The 22,930-nt window shown below is 48.2% G+C and overlaps 1 protein-coding gene across 1 annotated transcript in view; it reads right to left on the bottom strand.

Moving 5' to 3' along the window:
• Positions 1-22,880, bottom strand: part of LOC132470687 (potassium voltage-gated channel subfamily B member 1-like) — a 33,015-nt gene extending 10,135 nt beyond the window's left edge. The window contains exons 1-2 of the mRNA XM_060069492.1: positions 22,388-22,880; positions 20,909-21,603 (exon numbers count right to left, since the gene is read on the bottom strand). Of these exons, the coding sequence (XP_059925475.1) occupies positions 20,909-21,478 (570 nt within the window). The 5' untranslated portion in view covers positions 21,479-21,603; positions 22,388-22,880. The remainder of the gene's footprint in view (positions 1-20,908; positions 21,604-22,387) is intronic.
• Positions 22,881-22,930: the final 50 nt, after the last annotated feature.

Raw genomic sequence — 22,930 nt, 5'->3', positions numbered from 1 at the left:
TGCTTTCTTTCACATGTTTACTATTATCGTCAAGCTAAGTAGCTAAGCAGTTACGTCCAGCTACTAGGAGTGCTGTGTTTCCCCTCATGGCAAACGTAGACGATACCCTCCGGTCGGCTTCAATGAGCTCGTCAGGTCGGGCGACTTGCGTCTCAAACTGTGTTCTCTCTGGTTCGGGAGATTCATGAGAGCAGGACTCGTCGATGCGTTAAGCGGGGGGGATTCCGTATCAAAAACGGTCTCACATTGCCATATGGCCCCATGCCTCACTGCTGGACATCGTCCACTTGCTGTGGAGAAAAGTGCCTGTGTGAAGAGCGTTGGGGCAAAGGGCGCGATGAAACCACTTTTTCGACACTCCGAGATTTCTCATCTGACACAGCAGAGCTCCTGAACAGTAGTAATAGTACCGAGGTGGACCCGATGCCCGCCCTGATGGCTCCATAACAGAGACCTCTATCACCTTCGGACACATCGAGGTGGGCCGTTAGTCGTCTGTGGCCGGCACCTGGTTTGACCATCCCAACAACCGCATAATCTGCTGGAGCACTTTTCAGGTGGTTCCATCTGCAGCTTCAGAGGACTGGTTTTCATGGAGTAAAGTGCAGTTAAACACTTTTCAATGTTTTCAGGGCTTGACCATCAGTCACGTAATGCAATAATGGTTATTCAATATACATGCAGTGTTAGACTGGCAACCAACATGTGGCCTTTGCTAACGTCTTCCTCTGTGTCTTCTTGTCCTCTGTCTGCATGTCTGTCTGTCTGTCTGTCTGTCTGTCTGTCTGTCTGTCTGTCTGTCTGTCGGTCTGCATGTCTGCCCTCTGATGATGAGGAGCTACAGGGAGCACCTCGCCGATCGCTGACCTACACTGTGTTCCTTAAGCTGCAGCAGGACTCATGGGATATCTACTGTGTGATGTCAGCAGCACTCAGGCGATGTCCCTGAAACATCCAGAGAGAGGCATTCACCCAGCCCCGTCCATCTGTCAGGCGGCAGACAGACGGACACAGAGGGCTTTTGAGTGGAAGAGGGGAAACGTGTTCTCCCTGTATGACTGTTTAGTTTGTTTATGTGCTATAATTGCGGCTATAAAAGGCTAAGAGGCAATTCCGCAGCCAACAACCACTTGGCCACACCTCAGTGACATTTGATGCCAAATGTCTGGATGATATAATTGAATCATATAATATAACATATATGTATAATATATCATATAATATACATTTAATAGAATATATAATAGAATAAAATATGTAATAGAATAGAATTGCGGGCGCTGAAGCCGGCGGTGAGCTTCAGGTAAGCCTCGTCCATTAGATGCATTCCTCCTCCTCCTTCTCAGGGTGAGGCCTGACAGATTTACAGCCACAGACAAAAGGCCACTACAGAGCATTTACTCTTATGTTTACGAGCGGCAGCGCTTTAAAGGGATTCGCCTTTTTAAAGGTGAACACTGGTTGTGCACACAGTTGGTCGATACGCAACAAGCCAAGCCCTTCATTACGGGTGACATTAGGACGTCTGGCTGTCATCCCCATGCGCCATAAACCTAACGGGGAGTGTGTGTGTGCTGTTGTTACGCTGTTGGCCGGTACAGTGCTGTGAGAGCACTGGATGTGCTTTGCAGCTGGTTGTCAAAGCATGTTGTCTGACAACAAGGCAGACAATGGCAAGGAAAGCGCATGTATGCGAGCTGTGTGTCTTCTAGTCGGGCCTTGGGATTATACGATTTGCGCATGTAAGGGACACAGGCTCATTGATCCAGAGATGTGTGGGCTCACACAATGTTGTTTTTTTCATGCAAGGGATATACCCAAGAACCATTGGGGTGACACAAAATACACGCACGCAAGAACTCACGCACGCACATAAATATTTATTTGTCCCTTCCAAACATAAGGATTGTCATGTTCTCGATGAAAGCTTTGCTGTTTACACACAATGGAAACAAGGGAGGAATGTTTGAACCACAAGGGCTTAAAGAGAGATTACATAAGGCTGATAACAACTAGTTTGTAGGTTGTCAAATTGAGGCAGACATAACACGCTTTGGCAGACAAACGCTGCTCTTCGGGCTTGTTTGACAGAACAGATACGGAGACCATAGTTTGATGAATCATGTTTTAATCGGTGGGTCGCATTCCTTCTCTAAAAATTCCATTCTAGGTACCAAACGTATTTCGCAGGAAGATCGCACATGAGCACCGAACAATAGCAGGGTTGTGTTTAATGAAGGCCACTGGAATACAGAATCAAAACAAATACGCCGTGCATCAAAAGTTCATCAAAGCGATTTTTGCATATCCTCCTCATAAGTAAATTCCATACATGCAAGCACAAGGTGTGCCATGCGTGCATGGATGTAAACACCCAGCCGGGGAGGGGCTGACTGTGAGCATCAACCAACGGCAGTTCATTAAACAGCAAACGGCGATGGCAGCCCAGTGTTGCCGCCTGGCGAGAGCGGGGTGGTCAGCGGTTAACGAAGCACGTTACACGTCGTTAGCCCAGAAGGGCCCAGCAGTCTCCTGCTTGTATACAGAGAGAGGACAGCCGCGGTGATTTGCGAGTGGAACAAAGCCCGAAATGACGTGTGTGTACATCATGGATGCCATCCAAGAGAAGCCAGGAGCCGTGCTCTGATGGAGGAGGAGGAGGACGGAGCAGACAGTCCCAGGCACAGGCGGGGAGGTGGTAGCAGGCAGAGGAGGGGAGGGAGTAAAAAGAGGAGGGGAAGGAGGACAGAGCAGACAGTCCCAGGCACAGGCGGGGAGGTGGTAGGAGGAGGAGGAGGAGGAGGGGGAGGGGAGGGAGTAAAAAGAGGAGGAGGACGGAGCAGACAGTCTCGGGCACAGTCGGGGAGGTAGGAGGTAGAAGGAGGAGGAGGAGGAGGAGGAGGAGGAGGAGGAGAATGAAGGGGCGGAGGGGGGGAGGGGAAGGACAGTGAAAAGGAGGAGGAGAAGGAAGGGGGGGGAGGAGAAACCGAGGGGAGGAGGAGTAAAAAATAAGGAAGGGGAAGGAGGAAGGGGAAAGGGGAAGGGGGAGAGGGGGAGGAGCAACAAGAAGAGGAAGAGGGGGAAAAGCTGGAGCAGAAGGAGTAGGAGGAAGAGGAAGATTAGGTTAGGATGAAGAAGAGGATAAACAGGCGGAAGTGTGTGGGGGGGGGGGGGGGATAAGTGATAATGGTCGGCATGGTCGGCATTGAGGACAAAGTCACACTAATTATATGTGTTAAAGCTGTGTCTGCATCTGAACCCCGACCCCCTGCGTATTAAACACACGCAATGTCACGCAGCACCCACCGACACCCGCCCACCCACTGGTAAAAGCTGTCCGATCATCCGGCCCACGTGCCCAAGGAAACAATCAAGGATGAGAGGGGAATGAAAGGCGGACGAGCAGCGAGTGAGCCTGACTCCCCATGTATGGCAGCGAACGCTGCCATACATGGGGAGTCAGGCTCACTCGCTGCTCGTCCGCACTCGCTTCTTCCTCTGTCATTTGTCAGTTACTCCTGAGTAGTAGTCGTAGTACAGAGGTGGACCGATGCTACCCTGATGGCTCCATAATGGAGACCGTTATCCCCTATGACACATCCAGGGGTTCTGTTGGTCGACTGTGGTCCCCACCTGGTTTGACCCTCACGACCGCAGAATCTATCAGTTATTTGTCAGACCTGTGATCAACCTCCTTATCAAACACACAAACAAACACACACACACACAAACACACACACACACACACACACACACACACACACACACACACACAGACAGACACACACACACACACAGACACACACACACACACACACACACACACACACACACACACACACACACACACACACACACACACACACACACACACACAGAGACACACACACACACACACACAGAGACACACACAGACACACACACACACAGTCCCTCCTATTGATCGCGGCTGAGCTGGTCTCTTGTAAACATGCTTAACCGCCACCACAAAGCCTCTCCTTATTAACTCAATCAGTCAGGGGGACAATTTCATTTGACCCCCTCCCCCATCCCCCTTCTGCAGGTGCTGCACAGGAGTCACTATTAGAAGACAAACACACGCACGCAAACAAAGCAGGCATGCCAACACATGACACACTCACGCACACAAAGTGTGCTTTGGTCTGCCCTTTTTGTTGTCACACAGTCGTTCTGTTTGAAGTGTATTACTCGCTAACTCAATAAGTATGTGATTTAGCAAGATGCTTTGACCCCAAAAACATTCACTCACTGTGAAACTTTTTGGATGCACAATGTCATGAATGAGCAGGGAGGGTTTAAGGCTCTTGCTCAAGGGCGCCTTCTGACAAGGCCTCGGACATGAGGGTTTGAATCCAGCACCCTTCGGCTGAGAGACAAACACACATTACCACAAAGAGACTAAACTGTTAGAACTGTGACTCCTACACTCCTCCTCTGTGAGTGATGTTGTTCTCAGGCAGAGAGCAGGGGTCTCAAACCCGCGGCCCGGGGGCCAATTGAGGCCTGCGGGATGATATTTTGTGGCCCCCTACTTGACATCAAAGTTAAGTGTTAGTGCGGCCCGTGCGCTGTTTTCAAACGCACAGAGTGGCTTGCCATGCTTTTTTATCACTTATGATAGGGTGACCAGATGTCCCGGTTTTGCCAGGACGGTCCCAATTTTGAGGTGTGTGTCCTGAGTCCCAACAAAAGCCAAAGGACGCTAAAATGTCCTGTTTTCCACCAACAGCTATGAAATGTCCCCTGTTGTCAGCGATCACATAGCCAACGTGATTTAATTATAGCCCGATCATTAACTCTGATTGGGTCAGTTGTGCTCCTTTTTTTTGTGGAATACTTGATGCGGCCCAGCCTGACCCAGACTCTACCTCCAGCGGCCCCCAGGTAAGTTGAGTTTGAGACCCCTGGTTTAGAGTACACCCTCAAAGCAACTCGCAGCTACCAGCTGCCCTTCTGGAAGGCACTCCGGCAGGACTCTGCCAGACTCTCCCATCCTAGAGCCGGTCCCTGCCGGCTCTAGGATGGGAGAGTCTGATCTGTAAAGTATCCCTCCCCTTCTCTTCCTTGTGTGTGTGAGAAACAATGGTAAATGTGCTTATGAATAAGACATCACATATGTCCCTGGCTGGTAGTGAGCTACAATCAAGCCCATAGTGGAATCTATATTTGTATATATGTATTTACTATATCTGGACTTTGAAGACCACTCTGGAGGATGGTTCTATATCTACATGAGTGCTTAGTGTGGCTGTACTTTGGCAAACGTATCCAGTTTGTACATATGCTATAATGTTGTTTGACTTATTTTTATAGTCTGTCTAGTCCCAAAGCTCAATTACGTTATTAATTTATATATCTTGGTTATTTTTAAAGATATCATTATGACCATGTATCCTACCTACATGGACCAAGGGAATTTCAACTTTTAAACTATAGTTCAACTAAATATTATTAAATTACATTATTATTATTCAACTGAAGCAATTCCTGGTTTCTGCATCATGAGCTTCGTGACTCTGACAACAACAGAGTGATTGACAGTTAGAGAGAGAGTGAGAAAGTGAGAGAAAGAGAGCGAGAGAGGAAGATCAAGGCTAAGATTAAAGGGACAAATCCGCCAAGCTGCTGTCGCTGTTATTCACTCAAAGCCAATGTGTCTGTGGAATAGCTTTCCTCCTAATACAAGGGTTTGATCTGGACAGAAGCTTGATGAAGAGGGGCCTAATGAGCACTCTTATCCTGGTTCATGTCCTCAAAGCCTTCGTCCGTTCAGGAAAATGAGAAATCCTTGTCACTGGCCACATAGTCTCCAAAACAAGTCCGGCTAGTGCTGTGAAAAAGGTAAGGGTTCTTAATCAACACAGTGTTCACTGGTGACTAGAAATACACTGTAGAGATACACTCATTAAAATCCCTTCTGTAAGTCGATTATTATTGGTAGATTATATTCATAACAAGCAGGAAACAAGTTTGTTGTTGGTCGGTTGGTTGGTGCTATATAAAGTGCTATATAAATAAGGCGAAGTTGCCTTGGTTGAAATCTGAAACCTACAGAAGACACTAAATGCACACACGAGAATCAAAATCTAAATCACTTTCAATGAATGCATGAAACAACCACTGTCAAACCTGTCAACAGTCACTGAATTAATCAAGAAATGAGGCAATCACTCAATCTGTAATCCTTGACTAACACTGGCGCTGAGACCGGATCCTTTGCTGCACCTCTTTAGTTGCCTACAACCAAATGAATGCTGCCCTGAGGATCACCTCTGAAACCACAAACTAGTTAATGTAGAGGCAGGGGAGTCAGGTTCCCTACAGATCTTTAACCCTTTCAATTTACATCACTGCTCGGTTTACAGAGGACAGAGCTCCTATTCGCACACACACACACACACACACACACACACACACACACACACACACACCCACAAACAAACACACACACACACACACACACACACACACACACACACACACACACACACACACACACACACACACACACACACACACACACACACACACATCTACTTACACATACAAGCCCAAACACACACATGCCCACACCCCCACATACACAAACACACATGCACGCATGCACACATACACACACACACACACACACACACACACACACACACACACACACACACACAAACACACAGACAAGTGCTGAGGCAATGGGACCAAACAACCTGGACTATATACACCACACAAACGTCACCTCAACATTGGTCGATAGTTTGATTGAAATGAAAGGGAAGATGATGGAGAGGAGGAATACCAGTCAATATTTTATGAAATTGGTCAAAAGATCTAGGCAACTTTATTTGTAATTGGCTATTTGCTTTCATATAGGCAGGCCCCAGACTATGAGAGTAGGTAAAACATACTCTTCATAAGTTGTTCATAAGGACCGGTGCGCCCCAGGGCTGCTGTCTCAGTCCCCTATTGTACAGTCTGGTGCGCCCCAGGGCTGCTGTCTCAGTCCGCTATTGCACAGACCGGTGCGCCCCAGGGCTGCTGTCTCAGTCCCCTATTGTACAGTCTGTTTACTCACAGTCTGTTTATGCCAAATATTACAGCAGCATCATAACATTTACAGAAGACCACAGGGACTTATGGGCGATCGTCAAGAGAGGGACTACAGGAGGGAAGTCGAAGATGAATCCATGCAGGGCCATGAGAACAACCTCTCTCTAAATGTCACTAATAAAAACATTATAATTGTCACTTATAACTTTTTCAGAAACTTTTTCAAAAATCCCATTCTTATTTCCAGTAATGGGTCATCTTTTGAAATTGTTGTTGGTTCCAGACTTCTTGGTATATCCACGTCTCAGACAACCTCACATCTTGTCTGAACACCAATTATATCTTCAACAAGGCACAGCCCAGGCTGTGCATTACGAGGCGTCTCAGGAGCTTTGCTATGAGCGCCAAGGCTCTTGTGAACTTATTGCAGTGCCATTGAGAGTGTTCTGGAAGGCCGGATCACCGTGCGGTTCAGGGCTGCCGTCTGCTACAAAGGGGACTGCAAAGACAGCCGGAAAAAAATCTTTTGGAACAGAACTTCAACAGCTTCATAACATTTACACCGCATGCTTCAAAAAATAAAGCCCATAATGTCACTAAGGACGCCAGCCGCCCCACTCCTGTTCTGTTTTCACTCTGTCTGTCCAAAGAAGGTTAGCAGAGAATCAAATCACACCCAGCCCGACCCAGGGACAGTGAGGTCGCTGCATGGCTGACGCAGTCATATGCACCACATTGCTGTTTTATAATAGGTCATGTATCGTGTCCTGTATATTGTGCATATAATATAAAGATAGGAGTGCATTGTGTACAATGTTTACGTAGATATGGAATTTGTGTTAGGTCATGGAGAGTCAAAGCACGTATTTTATTGTATTGTTACCACGTGACAATAAAGTTGAACTCAAGTAGCACTGAAGCACGGGACCAAGGCAGGGAAAGTTAAGGCCACGTTCATAACATCAACTTTGAATTGCTTTGACTTTTCCAAACACCATTTAACTGTTTATAATATGGTATAATATATTATAATATAAAAAGTTTCACACCATTTGTGGAGGCATTATTGTAATTAGTAGTTGCGGAGTAATGTCTAGACTGTGATTTTATTGGACAGCTCTCCCATCACCCCATGATTACTTACTTCCAACCTCCCACTATCTGTCCAATGTGGGTGCTGCACTATCAAGCCTTTCAGAGTGTGAGTTGTGATAAAGACATCTCCCAATAAAAAAGCTTTGACTTGACTAACCCTAGCCCACACCATTCACCCCCTCCTCTCCTCTCCTCTCCTCTCCTCTCCCCCTCCTCCCCTCTCCTCTCCTCTCCTCTTCCCCTCTCCTTTACTCTCCTCTCCTCTCCTCTCCTCTCCCCCTCCTCCCCTCTCCTCTTCCCCTCTCCTTTACTCTCCTCTCCTCTCCTCTCCTCTCCTCTCCTCTTCCCCTCTCCTTTACTCTCCTCTCCTCTCCTCTCCTCTCCTCTCCTCTCCTCTCCCCCTCCTCCCCTCTCCTCTTCCCCTCTCCTTTACTCTCCTCTCCTCTCCTCTCCTCTCCTCTCCTCTCCTCTCCTCTCCTCTCCCCCTCCTCCCCTCTCCTCCTCCCCTCTCCTTTACTCTCCTCTCCTCTCCTCTCCTCTCCCCCTCCTCCCCTCTCCTCCTCCCCTCTCCTTTACTCTCCTCTCCTCTCCTCTCCTCTCCTCTCCTCTCCTCTCCTCTCCTCTCCTCTTCGCCTCTCCTTGTACTTTTGTATTCTGCTCCTTTCCCTTCCTCTCTCCTCATCTGGTCTGTCCTGTTCTGTCCTGTTGCACTCTCCTCTCACCCCATTCCCCCAACTTGTTCTCTCTCCTGTCTTCTCCACCTCTTCTCTTCTATTATCCTCAAACGAAATATTTTCTCCTATCCTCACTCCCCTCTCCTCTCCTGCCCTCCCTACCCCTCTTCTCTCATCTCCTTCCCAGACCTCTCCTCTCCTCTCCTCCCATCCCCTCCCCCCTCCCCTCTCCTCTCGTCTCCTCGCCCACCCCTCTCCTCTCCTCCCCTCTCCTCTAACCTCCTCTCCCCTCCCCTCTCCTCTTATCTCTCCTTCTCCTCTAACCTCTCCTCTCCCCCCTCTCCTCTAACCTCTCCTCCTTTCCTCCCCTTTCCTCTCCTCTTTTCTTATCTCCCTCCTCTCCTCGAATCTCCTCCCCCCCTCTCTTCTAACCTGCTCTCCTCTCCTCCCCTCTCCTCTCCTCTCCTCTTATCTCCTCCCTCTCCTCTAACCTCCTCTCCTTCCCCTCCCCTCTCCTTTCCCCTCATCTCCTTCCCTCTCCTCTGTTGGCTCTCACACACGTCCGCGCTCGCCGGTTGGCCTATTTAGCGGTCCTTCAACAAAGTCCTTCAAATATTCCACACTGAACAACACAGCCTGTAGCACAGCTCGGGTCGGACGCATACTGGGCCAAGGTGCATTCAGGGAGCCAGATGGAGGGGGGGGGGGGGGGGGGGGGAGCTGGGTTCAATGTGAAGACTCAGAAGGAAAGAAGACCACGGTGCTCCGGCTCACTGGGGAGGAGAACAGGCGGGGGGCCCTCACTGCATGGAGGTGTACCGGACGGCGCCTGAAAGTAACACGGCTCACTCGACACGCCACAACCAATTCTGTCCCAATGTTCCTATTGGCTAAAGCGAGCATGGGCCGTTCGCTGGTGCAGAGCTTCTTAAACTCCCAGGTATCATTATTATGATGTAGGAAATAGCCCTGAGTACCATCTAATGAAAAATCACCCTCCGATCTTGGTGGTTGGAGCGCAAACGGTGGCATCGGAGATTAAGGCGGTCTTACGTGGGGAGGCGTAGCGGCTTTAGCTTCCCCCCAGGGCTTTTCTGAGCGTTATTGGCAACATTGGATCACTCCATTCTCAAGGTGTGCTTAGTTCCACGAAGGCTCACTTAGAACAAGGGGCCGTTACCCAAGGCGCTGGGGGCGATTGTAATTACAGCAAATGAATGAGGGTTCCTCCTTGTCACAGGCCATGCCTACGTTGTAATCAATCTTAATATATGCAAAGTCCACAAGGAGGTGATCCTTGACCCCCCTCTCTGGTTACCAGATGGTCCAGTGTCAAGCTCCTTATCTATCTATCTATATCTATATATCTATATCTATATTTATATATTGGTTCATCTTGTGTTGGCACTTGTTAAAGAAATAAACTGTTGCCATTGGTTGGCAAGAGTACCGTGCATCATAAGCGTCGGATCTGTAGTGCAAAGATTAAATGCAAATTAAGATTGCACATTTGAAAATAGATGATAATATGAATGTAAATTGCTTTTACGCAAAACGTATTGTGCATTCAAAGCCCGTCGTTATGTTGTTTAATATATGTGGTGTCTGATGTTATGAAGCAGCATCTACATACAGATTGATATATGCAAATAAAAATGACTGTAAGACATTGTCACTATTTCAAAACGGATCGAAATACGCCTCTCTTTGTCAAATGCACAATTCTTGTCCTTGCGATTCTGACGCAATTATTTTAAGAAACCAGTTAAATCCCATGCATTTTGATGTTAATCGAGGTTTCTCACAGAGAACCCATTCACAAGCATCACAAGCACATGCTGCTGTATCCAAACCGGGCGCCAGAATTCCAAAATTAGCCACAGTAAAAAATAAAAAAAAAGCTAATTGTGATCACAAAGAAGGAAAAAGATTAAAGTGTGACTTGTGTCAAACACAAACACCTTGAGACCCACGATCAACATCATCATCATCATAATCATCATCACATGTGTTCATGTGTCTGCCCAAGCGCCCGAGTCGGTGTATTTATTTATAGCGGTCTCCCGGGAGAGCGCGTGCCGCTGCCTCTCTCAGGTATGTGGTCTGTCACACCGCAGCGCTCGCTCCCCAGAGACCACCGCTCTCATTAGGGCCAGCCACCCCTGTGCTTCGTATTCACCATCCATCATCTGCCACACACACACACGTCACTCGCTCAGAGTGTGGGGATCATTAACGATAGAGCAAAACCCCAAGGAGGATCACCACCGCATTAACTAGTATTATTTTCATAACTCAAAGTTGTTTTTTTCCTTGTGGCTCAGCTGTCGAATCTACACAAACCCCAAAAAATGAAAAGTAAAGTCAACCGAAAAGTATTCATTTTGAATGTTTGCCTTCTCCTCTGTGTTGACACAGTTTGGTGCTTACGGCGTGAAGAGAGTAGGTGTGCACAACATTGATCAGGGTATTGGATTGAACTCCCAGCGCTTTATCCGCGTCGGAGCACTGCCTTTGGAACGCTGAGCGCCTCCGGAGCGTCAACGCTTTGTTCCCACAGCGGCGGGCAGCGGGATCGTGAGAAAACCTGAGAGGTGTTGACACTTACTGTAGAGTACCCCAGACCTATGGCCGAAATGAAATCCACGTATTGATTTAGATTTTTCTTAGGGCCTAATGAATGCTTCGCAGATACTTGGGTTCTGGGTATTCCACTGGTAAACATGCGGAGAGGCGTGCAGATGGCACTGTTTATTGACCTAGTTGGTGTTTGCTCGGTGCCGGATTTAGCTGCAATTGTATTTGCTCACGAGCAGAGAGTCCACAAAAGGGAATCATGGCGCCCGTGGGTTCCTCCCACCCCGCTCTCCGTGCTTCCTATTCACAAACAACCGGAACTCAACTTTCCAAAAGGGATCCTCGTTTACTGCGGTGCATTGGGATGCAGCAGGCTGCGACGCCCAGGGCTGGTGTCACCCGAGGCTCGGTTTACCTGAGCCGTCTAGGCAGGCAGACAGGATGCTCCGACGCCTGCAGCCTGGTGAAGGCGACGCACGGCGTGAATTCAACCCAGCGGTCGACTACTCGTCCGTGCGGTGCTCAGGGGTGTTAGGTTCGGTATCGGTTTCCGGTGGTTACTGTTCGGAGAGGCTGACAGCCTCGGCAACCGTTACCAGGTAGCCTGTCAGCCGTGTCGTTCTCAATTAGCCGGACTGTAAACCCTACGGGGTCATTTTTTTTAAAAGGAGTAGTGGCGAACTGATATCTGCAGGGATTGTGCATAGTGTAAAGCGGTTCTCTCATTGGTTACGTCTTCCCCTATATACTCTACGTGCCTTCCTCTTACATGATGGGACGACATCAATAATTAGTGGCAAAGTCCACCCTAACTCGGTTACCCATGTCTGTAAAGGGTAGTTCCTCCTCAGAGCCCTCTTCCTTGGGCTCATCAGGCTTCCCACACCGTCCCTCCTGTGTGTTTAAATATGCATGCAGTTATTTCCTGTGAGCGGCGGTGCAGCTCTGGGCGCCGAGGAAGGCGTGGCCGCCGTATACGTCCGCCATCTAATGAGCTGTGGAGAGAGCGGCACATGCGGTGTCTGCGACTCTCTCCATCAGCCTGTTTCCCCGCTGTTACATCATCAGCCTGCTGACGCTGCCGAGCACCGTGGGGGGAAGATACGGAAACATTGTTCCATAAGAGCGCGTTTGCTAATGCGTTGCTAATGGACGAACGGTGGGGAAGCTCCCCCTGCATTACTGTATAGGGGCGCGGATCGCGGTGATATAGCGTTCAGTGATCAACTCTGGGCCGTTGACCTTGTTGTGTTTCCGAGGAAAAGTCTGACCCCGCCACATTATCACTGAAGCATAGGAGACTGTCGGCCCTAGAAGGAACCCACAGAGAGAATGCATGTTTCATTTCCGCATTAGAATAGGTGATTAAGTGGTGTCATTGATCTTTGCAGTTCGTATAGCAGTTACCCTAACACAGCCAAGGCCGTTTCACGTGCAGTTCTCGTTACAAGCGCTCTCGTTCTGTCGTATTTAGTCACGAATACAGAATGCATGTCGGGGAGGTGAACTGGAGGATGACGCATTAGTCGCCCCTTTTGTCTTGCTCTCAACATCTGCTGACAACTAGGTTAGGGTTCCTTAGCTATCAGTTAAGGAACAGTTAACAAATGCTCTCCTAATCATTTACTCATGTAATCATTCTATCAATGGTAATGGTGTTTATGTTCACTGAGGTATTCATTTTTATATTATTACCCAATCCACTAACCCTAACCCCTCATTACATAGCTAACACTATTAAACAATGCGTATTACTGCATTAACTGTTCTTAATTCATGGTAAATAAATGTACCCTCACTGTAAAGTGTTACCGATACATTTTAGTTGCCCAGTGTCCCCATCCTTGGGGGATTTAAGAGTCAGCAGCTCCAAACTCCACCAGCTGATTTCAGGTGGTGTTCATCGGGTGAAAGAAGACTCGTCACTGCGTGCAGTCTTAGCTCCAGGAGTGGTTACAGCACATGAAGGCTTCAGGTACCACTGTCTCTGGAAACTTTAGTTTGACTCTACTGGGGCCGGCGGCGCTGACCCCCCCGACGCCACCACTCACCCCCCGCACTGTACCTCGGGTTGAGGGATGATTCCTCTCTGGGCTGACAGGCTCGTCTAAATAATTAATTAGGGTCTGCTGTGAAGTACTCTTCTGCCTCTCCGGCCTGACCCCCGTCACCTCTTCCAATGTCAGCATCTGTGCCGAGCACCGCGGTCACAAGGTGCATCGTCTGCGTGAAGGTCCCGGGGATTACCTCATGGGCGAGGGGGGGGGGGGGGGGGGGGGGGGGGGGGGGGGGGGGGGGGGGGTCGGGTGTTGGGCCGTGTGGGTGGGATTAGCGTGTGTGCGTCTGAAGTTATTTATACCGTGGTTTTGGTTCTGTGTGTATGCATGTGTACAGTGTACAATGTCACACGAGATGTCTCAGCTGGTGTGGGCTACTCGCTAACTGAGGAGGCATCAGACGCTTATCAGTGACCATCTGATCGGTGGGTCGAGAGCAGCCACGAGGAAACACAAGTCTGAGTTGGATTATTTACAGGAAGTCTCTCTCTCTCTCTCTCTCTCTCTCTCTCTCTCTCTCTCTCTCTCTCTCTCTCTCTCTCTCCCCCCCCCCCCTCTCTCTCTCTCTCTCTCTCTCTCTCTCTCTCTCTCTCTCTCTCTCTCTCTCTCTCTCTCTCTCTCTCTCTCTCTCTCTCTCTCTCTCTCTCTCTGTCTCTCTCTCTCTCACTGCCTCTCTCTCTCTCTCTCTCTCTCTCTCTCTCTCTCTCTCTCTCTCTCCCCCCATCCCTCCCTTGCCAATTAGGTAATGCACATCAACACAGTAGAGCACTTAAGTTTTCTAAGTTGTGCTCAGAAGAATTTTGCAGATTACACAACAAACAATCAAATGGAACAACTGTAGGGTATCATGAATTGAAGATTAAATACAACAGTGAATACGATCAAACATTTGATTCTAGCAGTGCTGAAACTAAACCAAACCCACAAACGAACCCTATTGTGTCATGTTAATCATCACTCCGGTCTCAGAATGCAACTGAAATGCAAACACATGAGACTACGTTACTATGTGACCACTAGAAGTTCAGCCTAAAGGGACACAGGTTGCTGATCATCTTCTTCACACTCTTTGTTTCTAGATAATTAACCTTATAGGCGGTTGGCTTACTGTTATATTCTAAATGGTTTCTCTTAAGTGAACGACCAGATTGCCGTTAACTTTGGGAGCACACGCCAAAAGGCAGTACTCCTATTTATTTGCAAATTTACTTGGCTGAATAAAATCATATTTTCGCCGCAACGTGCTGTGAAACACAGACCAATGAATCAATCTCACGGGCAAGCATATGAACACCATAAACAGCCTGAGTGAGCTTGGTCGAGTTACATATTTGTTAAATTCACACATGGGCTAGGGGGAGCAGTGATTGGCAGGTGAGACAGTGGGGCTGCCCAGCCTGGAAACCCAACACCTCCATCAATACAGGAATTTATTTCTACACCCAACCAGTAGGCCATGTCCTTGGCAACACGTTGGTCACTGGAGCTTTACAAACAGACCCGAAGCAGAAAAAACAAGTAAGCAGGAAAACAAGGTCAGACAAATTGAGAAAAATAAACGGAGAAAGAGTATTTAATGATGGAAAGAATGCATGAATGAAAGTAAGAAAGCAAGAGAGAAAGCAGTTGTGGCCTCGGTTGCCGCATGTACACATCTTTAGCACATCATGTTACAGCTAATATGAAGCCAATGTAGCTAGTGGTCTGAAATAGCAGCAAAGCTCACAAGTACTTATGAGTACTTGTGATGGTACTTTTTACAGTGGGATTGCTAGAGTGTGAGTGTGGGAAGAGTATATTTAAATGTCTTTATGAGGGGGGTCGGATGGGCAGCAGCAAACCAACAGTGTAATCCCTGTTTCAGAAACACTCAGTTCCTCTATTGATTTACATTCACTGTGATTGGACTCTACCGCTCACTTCCAATTAATGTATTTTTTCACACTTTGATCAGGAAACATCAAAGGCCTCCTCGATCGATAAGGCCAATGTTCACATCCGTCTCGGCAATCATTTAGAAAGCACCAAGATGGCCGTCATACACTCAAATGCATCTCTTCAATAGGTTGATAAGTGCTAACTAAGATTATGGCTTGTATTTCATCTATATTAATGACTAACAGAAAAGATGAGCAAACTTTTCTAAGTATTGATATTCAGTGTTGTTACCAGACACTAGCTGTACAGACACTATCTTAAGCGGATGACTACTTGTCAACAACCAAAAAGTGTTACATGGTGACAAAAAGTGTGTCATTGTAGAAAAGTTTGAGTTAGGAAGGGCTGTACACTGTAGTTTGTATACATTGTTGCCGTGTGAGGAGGAATATTCAGTGAACTGGAGTAATCTCTGAATGTTAAAAAAAAGGATATCTAAGGGAACCATTTTGTGGGTTAAAGATAAATCACCCTCAATGCGCATTAAAAATGCTGCATAATAGTATGAATTTAAAGAATTCATAGTTATCCTCTTTTTTAGGATAACTATGGGGGGAGGGGTCTTAAATGCTGAAAAGGCTCATTTTGGATCTGAATAACAAGGGCAGAGAGAACTGGAGGGCGAAGCACAGGAGCCTGATCAGATAGGAGCAGGAAGAGAGACTGAAAGAGAAAGGAAAAGAGAGAGATAGAGAGATTGAGCGAGAGAGAGAGAGAGAGAGAGAGCGCGAGAGGGAGATGGGAGAGAGAGAGAAAGAGAGAGATGTCTGCCCAAATGAAACCCCCTGTGAGGCCACTTGAAGACGTACAGAATAGCAGTAGGCCAGGCGGGAGAGGGAGAAACTGCGTGGGGTTGATTGCCAGCTTCTCCCCGAAAAGCGCAACAGCCTCACAAAGGAGGCGCTGTCACCCACTAACAAGGCCTTTCCAAACGGCTGCTCCTCCCTCACACACTGCTGGGTAGTCACAGGCCTATCAAACTGGGAGGAACAGAGAGAGAGGGAGAGAGAGGGAGAGAGAGAGAGAAGGGCACGGAGAGAGTGGGAGGGAAAAAGAAAGAGACTGGGCAAGAGAAAGAGAGAAAGAAGGATGAGAAAGGGGGAGATGAGGAGAGAGATGGGAAGGGAAGAGAGAGAGAGAAGAAGAGAGAGTGGGATGGAAAGAGAAAGAGAGAGGGCCAGATAGAGAGAGAGAGAGAGAGAGAGAGAGAGAGAGAGAGAGAGAGAGAGAGAGAGAGAGAGAGAGAGAGAGAGAGAGAGAGAGAGAGAGAGAGAGAGAGAGAGAGAGAGAGAGAAAGGGATAGAAAGGGAGAGGGGGGCGAGAGACAGGGAGGGAATCGAGAGAGAGAGGGGGGGGGGGAGAGAGAGAGGAGAACAGGCATGGAGAGAGAGATACGGAGGGGAAGGGAAGGTGTCAGAGACATACAGTATAGAGAGGAAGCTGGGGCCAAAGATGATGTGTGGAAAATGGAGCAAAAACAGGAGCAGTGGCGGCTACGCTACGCTATGCTATCCTCAGGTCCCTCAGGGTTCCCTCCTGAGAGAACCCTGGCAGTTTGACTGTGTGTGTGTGTGTGTGTGTGTGTGTGTGTGTGTGTGTGTGTGTGTGTGTGTGTGTGTGTGTGTGTGTGTGTGTGTGTGTGTGTGTGTGTGTGTGTGTGTGTGTCTCTTCGTACAGTATCTGCAGTGGCTGTGGTCCCCAGGAGCTTCACTTGTGTTGAGAGGCAAACTAATGGATGGCTTTGGTGTGTGCTCACATCGCCCGGGTTGGCTTACACCGTAATGCTTTTGCCATTGATTTGCAGTCCCGCTTCTGAGACTATTCATCTGCCACAGCCCACCACAACGGAGCAGGGGAAGAGCAAACCAAACAGATTATGATTTATTTTTCCATTTTTTGACAGCAAACACAGAGAGAGAGCGAGAGAGAGAGAGAAAGAGAAAGAGAGCGAGAGCGAGAGAGAGAGAGAGAGAGCGAGAGCGAGAGAGAGAGAGAGAGAGAGAGAGAGAGAGAGAGAGAGAAGGGAGAGAGAGAGAGAGAGAGAGAGCTGGGCACTTCAGACAGTGGTGTTGGAGGAGTTGTAGTCGAGGTTAGGTCAGGGTTAAGGGGCTCTTAAACTTCACAATATAAGCAAAGACTGTCGATGTGAAATTCTACGGACACACTAGATTGCCTGAAGCTGTCAGGCCCCTCGCTGAGAGACAGGATTCCATGCGAAATGCCCAAAAAAAACATGTACCTAATATTTAAGAATTTTGTAACCCATTTTACCGGCCATACCAGTGAGGTTACGCATGTAAACCATGCAACTGTTTGTTTACCACTGTACAGGTACAAATTACTTGCTGCACCTGTGCCTTTCATCACGTAGTTTACTATAACCTCCAAAGGGAGTTACCCTGTAATTAACCCAACTCATTATTAAGTGTTGTTCCATTTGCTAATGCGGCCAGTATAAAGGCAGTTTGTTGTGGAGCTGACTGGTCTGACAGGTCTGAGTGATTCCTTTGAAGACATCTGTCTGACAAGGGAACGGCTATAAGACAGGTATGCTGAGACGTGCTGCTATTGCACCCACACATGCACACGCACGCACACACACACACACACACACACACACACACACACACACACACACACACACACACACACACACACACACACACACACACACACACACACACACACACACACACACACACACACACACTCACACACACACACACACACACACACACACACACACACACACACACACACACACACACACACACACACAGACAAGCAAGCACACACACACACAGCAGGCATACAAGTGCACTTATGTTTTACACAAGAATTCTTCAGGTTTTCTAACTCTATGGGTTCGTTTAGAAGTCAGTGGCGGATTTCACTGATGAGCCCCCTTTTTTGAAGTTCCCACCCCCCAAAAAAGTCTAGCCGGCCATGACACTCACACACTAACTGAGACAGGGGAAGACAGAGTGTCTATCGCAGCTCTTCAGCGGCTGTCCGTCAGCATGGGGGCTCTGAGGCTGAGTAATGCGTGCCTGCGTGCTTCACGCCCGTACCTATGGACTATTCTCGGGAGGTTATAACTCCCAGGGATCCGGCGTGGTTGACATCTGAGGGCTATAGATATTTCAGACGCCATCTTCCCTATCTCCCCCGGAACAGAAAAATCGGTGTGTTATTAATGTGTGGTTAAAAATTCATCTGCACTGAAAAATACATTTGAGAAGATACATTTTTTTTAATGTATTTTAAAGATGCAATCCCCTTTAATGAACCTTAGAAAACAAGGTCATGTTTTCCACCCCTCCCAGCACATGACTTAAGCTGCTCTGAATCACTAACCACATTCGACAATATGTCTTTTATTAACTACACACTATCACTAGCAACATGGTCTCACAGGAATCCGTGAAATGACTACGGTCGGACGCTTAACTCGAAATCCGTGGCCACATCACGGAAACACGCCGATATCCGTGTGTGAGCCACGGAATAACAGTGTCATTTACTTGCATTGGAGCAAATTCCGTGGCCACATCACGGACAATTGAAGTGATTCCGTCAGACCACCACGGATTTTGAGTTAAGCCCCCGCTGTGGTCAAATGTGGCACACACACAGATTGAAACGGGAGCACACACACAGATTGAAACGGGAATCTGTGTGTGTGCCACGGAATATCATTGTCATTTACTTGCATTGGAGCAACTTCCGTGGACACAACAAGGACAATTTAAGTGTTTCAGTGAGACCACCCCGGGTTTTGAGTTAAGCCCCCGTGGTCGACTCGCTCGTTGAAACGGGGATCCGTGTGTGAGCCACGGAACATCAGCTTCATTAACTTGCATTGGAGCGAATTCCGTGGCCACATCACAGAAATCGGCGTGTTTCCGTGATGTGTCCACGGATTTCGAGTTATTCGTCCGTAGTCATTTCACGGATTCCTGTGAGACCAGGTTGATCACTAGGCTATAACAAACTGTGACTGTTGATTATAGAGGCTAAGGGGTCGATTGTGATCATTCAAGTTTAAGGAGTTCACCCATGGGATTAGGGATCGGGGGAAATTAGTTTTATCTGCGTTTTAAAACTTTGTCGATTTTGAAAGCAATAACAAGATTTACTCAGCTAAGCCCCGGCTTAGTTAATCACTAGAGACCTGTACATTAATAGTGTTTCCATATCCTGTACCACTAGAGAGGTGGTACAGATCTTCCCCTAGGTTACACGCCTACAAACTTTTACAGGAAGACAACGTGGCATAGAAATGGATTGATTATGCATTCTTAGATACTCTGAATCCTGTTCTGAGCCAATTCGGAAAAACTTGTTTTGCCATGCTTGGCTAGCATAGCATCAGCAAGAACATATTCAATAGGAAGTCTAGGGGTCAAACACATCAAATGCGATAAATATTAATTGCAAGCACCTGCTAATTAGTATCTTTCCTACTTTTCTCTCTGTTTTTCTGATCATTAGAGATTGACATAGAAGGTCATCACCTCACTAGAAAACATGTTAATTATACCTGTATGATGAATTTCAATACATGTAGCATTTCTTTAATGATGCAAACACACGGGTGTCTATCGATAGAGCCAACCATCCGCGTAGAAGGGGAGGAAGTAAATGAATCAACAAGGATGATGAAACACTGGGCTGGAAAAGAAGTGTGAGCTGTCATAAGTGTCATATGGCTTCTGGGAGTGATGTGTGGATGTGTTTTTGTGTGACTCTTCGTGTGTTTGTGGTTTCTGTGTGTGTTTCTGTGTGTGTGTGTGTGTGTGTGTGTGTGTGTGTGTGTGTGTGTGTGTGTGTGTGTGTGTGTGTGTGTGTGTGTGTGTGTGTGTGTGTGTGTGTGTCTATGTATGTGTGGATGACGTGTGTGTGTGCGTGTGTGTGTGTTCCATGACCAGGCTTGTCATTCAACCACTCTCTGAAGGTGCTATAAAACCAACGGGACCAGATGAAAGGGATTTTATTTTCATCAGACATCCTAAGAAAAAAGAGAACTCAGCGGTATAATCTATTGATGTCTCCCATCGAACTGCAGCGAGCTCAGACAACTCGTGTAACAACTCATTGTGTTACATTTTCTCTCATGACGAGACCATAATACCACTGTTCACCTGGCCCCTCTCTTTATCTCCGGGTTCATGTCAAGTGCAGCCTCCAACTTCCACTTAGAGATTCAATCATAATGCTGCAGGTGCAAACAGAGGAAGGGATAAGACCTAACCGCATTCCCTCCTCAGCCTTATCACGCAACATCCATGACCCTGCAGTCAACCTGCGCTGACTCCTTTCCGCCGCCGCTCTCGAATACTAAATTCTTGAACGCGGCTCGGGGCTTGGAACCAGTACCGCCATCAGCCAGACGCCACTAAAGTGCCTCCCTATTGATAACCCCGGTGGACTCGGGTTCAAACCCCCCCCCCCCTCCCCAGGACGCGTGGCCGCGCCTTAGGAAGTGACGGCTCTTGGGTTTACCTTTGCTGCGAACGACGAGCTGGGCTTCTCCAGCAGGTCCCAGAGCTTCCTCCTCTTCTCTGAGCAGCAGGTGGTGTCAAAGTCCTCGCCCTCGCGCTCCCTCATGGTCTCCGCCTCGCGCTTCAGCTCCTCGTTCATCTGCTCCTTCTTCTGGTGGTAGCGCGCCTGGCAGCAGGACTCCAGGTAGATCTCGTCGACGCCCCAGTAGTCCAGCTCCTGGCTGAAGGACAGCGCGCACATCTCCTCCATCATGTGGAGCTTGCCCGTGCGGTAGAAGTTGAGGATGGAGGTGAAGGCGCCCGGGTGGCGGTCGAAGAAGTACTCGTTGTCGCCCAGGCTGTAGTCGTCGCACACCTCCAGCACCGCGTCGTGGCCGTCGCAGTCCCGCAGCTTGCCCAGCCGCGTGCGGGGCAGCCGGTCCAGGGTCCGCCACAGCACCTCGTGGAGGAGACCCCCCACGTTCAGCCGGACCCGGCGGAAGAGGGTCTTGCTGCGGACGATGTCGGACACGGCGGCCGGCGGCAGCGACGCGGTGTCGGAGGCTTCCCCCCGCGGACCCGCGTCACTCATCTTCTCCTCTCAGGACGGGGGCAAATCGGAGCACTTGAGTTAAGATAGGGTGGTCTCTTTGGGTCACAGCGGCATCGGCCCAAGGAGGACCACATCCATGGTTCTCGCTTATGCTTTGGTTTGAACTGCGATGGGGACAAAGGCAGAAGAGTGGGAATCGTTTCTTTAGTGATCATACACCAGCCTTCCAATGTCAGCTGGTTTACACGACCCCTCGGAGCACCGTGTCAATACAATCAGCTTCGGGATCGGCACACAGCCGCTGCCCCTAGTGACAAGGATGGAGGGAGCAGAGGCACGGATCAACTCTGGCTTCACTTCATGTGCGCTATCCAGTTCTGAAACGTCTAATCTGTCAACCCCGAAACCATTGGATTGTTGTTTGGTGTTGCTGTCCATGTCTTTTGGTGCTGAAATATTTTCAACTCGCGTGGGACAGCGATCCATCTAGTTTTATTCGCAGTGCATATAAGCAACCAAAGGCGCACTTCTTTTTAGATCGGACTGTAATGATGTGGTCAAACAGTTGCAGCCCATACGACTGTAGAATAGGTTTCGAGAATGGCGAGATTAACAAGAATAACAAGAAATTGAACGTGCAAGACAGATTTGAACAAAGAGTCCAAATCTGCATTAGAACGGCGTCTCATTTGAACGTATGCAGAAGTAATTGGTGGCATCTTTAAGTCTTGACAACATCTTATTTCGGTCATTATGCGAGTGGGGTCTCGGCTCCACGCGGTAGCGTCTAAATAAATAGGGTCGACCAAACACGTTAAAGATACTCCCTCCTAATACAGTACACGCAACGGATAAGGGATAACAAGAAACCTAAGTACTCAACAACAAAAAAAGCTAACATAAATATATATGTATTTATAACGATACAAAAAAAGAGTTAATTCATACCTTGCCCTGTATATTCCGATGATTCAACGCATATCCCGTAACATCCTGGGAGTAGACGCGCTCAAACTTCTCGAAGGTCCGGGTCCGTCATTCTGCTAACAGGATGCTGCAGGCGCACTGACGAGCCAGGAGCATGTTTCACTACACACACTCCCAAACCCCCTCCACTGTCCCCCGGAGCTGCCCTTCTCGCGCTGAAGCGAATCAACAAGTAGGACTGAAAGTAGTCACGAAAGCTCTTGATACATGGTCACAGTTGGTCACGCAGTGTGTGTGTGTGTGTGTGTGTGTGTGTGTGTGTGTGTGTGTGTGTGTGTGTGTGTGTGTGTGTGTGTGTGTGTGTGTGTGTGTGTGTGTTTGGTTGCGCGCTAGCCGGTTGTCCGTGCATGACTGGGAATGTTCCAATGAGTTCTGCAGGGGGCTGCGTTCTCGCTGTGCAGCTCCAGCGGTGCAGCCAATGAATTTAACTCTAAGCTGTCATAACAAGAATTCCCACCATGACAACGTTGCTCAGTAAGCCATAATTCTTTTGATATTTTAGTT

The sequence above is a fragment of the Gadus macrocephalus genome, chromosome 13 (assembly GCF_031168955.1).
Source record: "Gadus macrocephalus chromosome 13, ASM3116895v1".
Classification (NCBI taxonomy): domain Eukaryota; kingdom Metazoa; phylum Chordata; class Actinopteri; order Gadiformes; family Gadidae; genus Gadus; species Gadus macrocephalus.
This window is presented reverse-complemented; position numbering and strand designations above follow the sequence as displayed.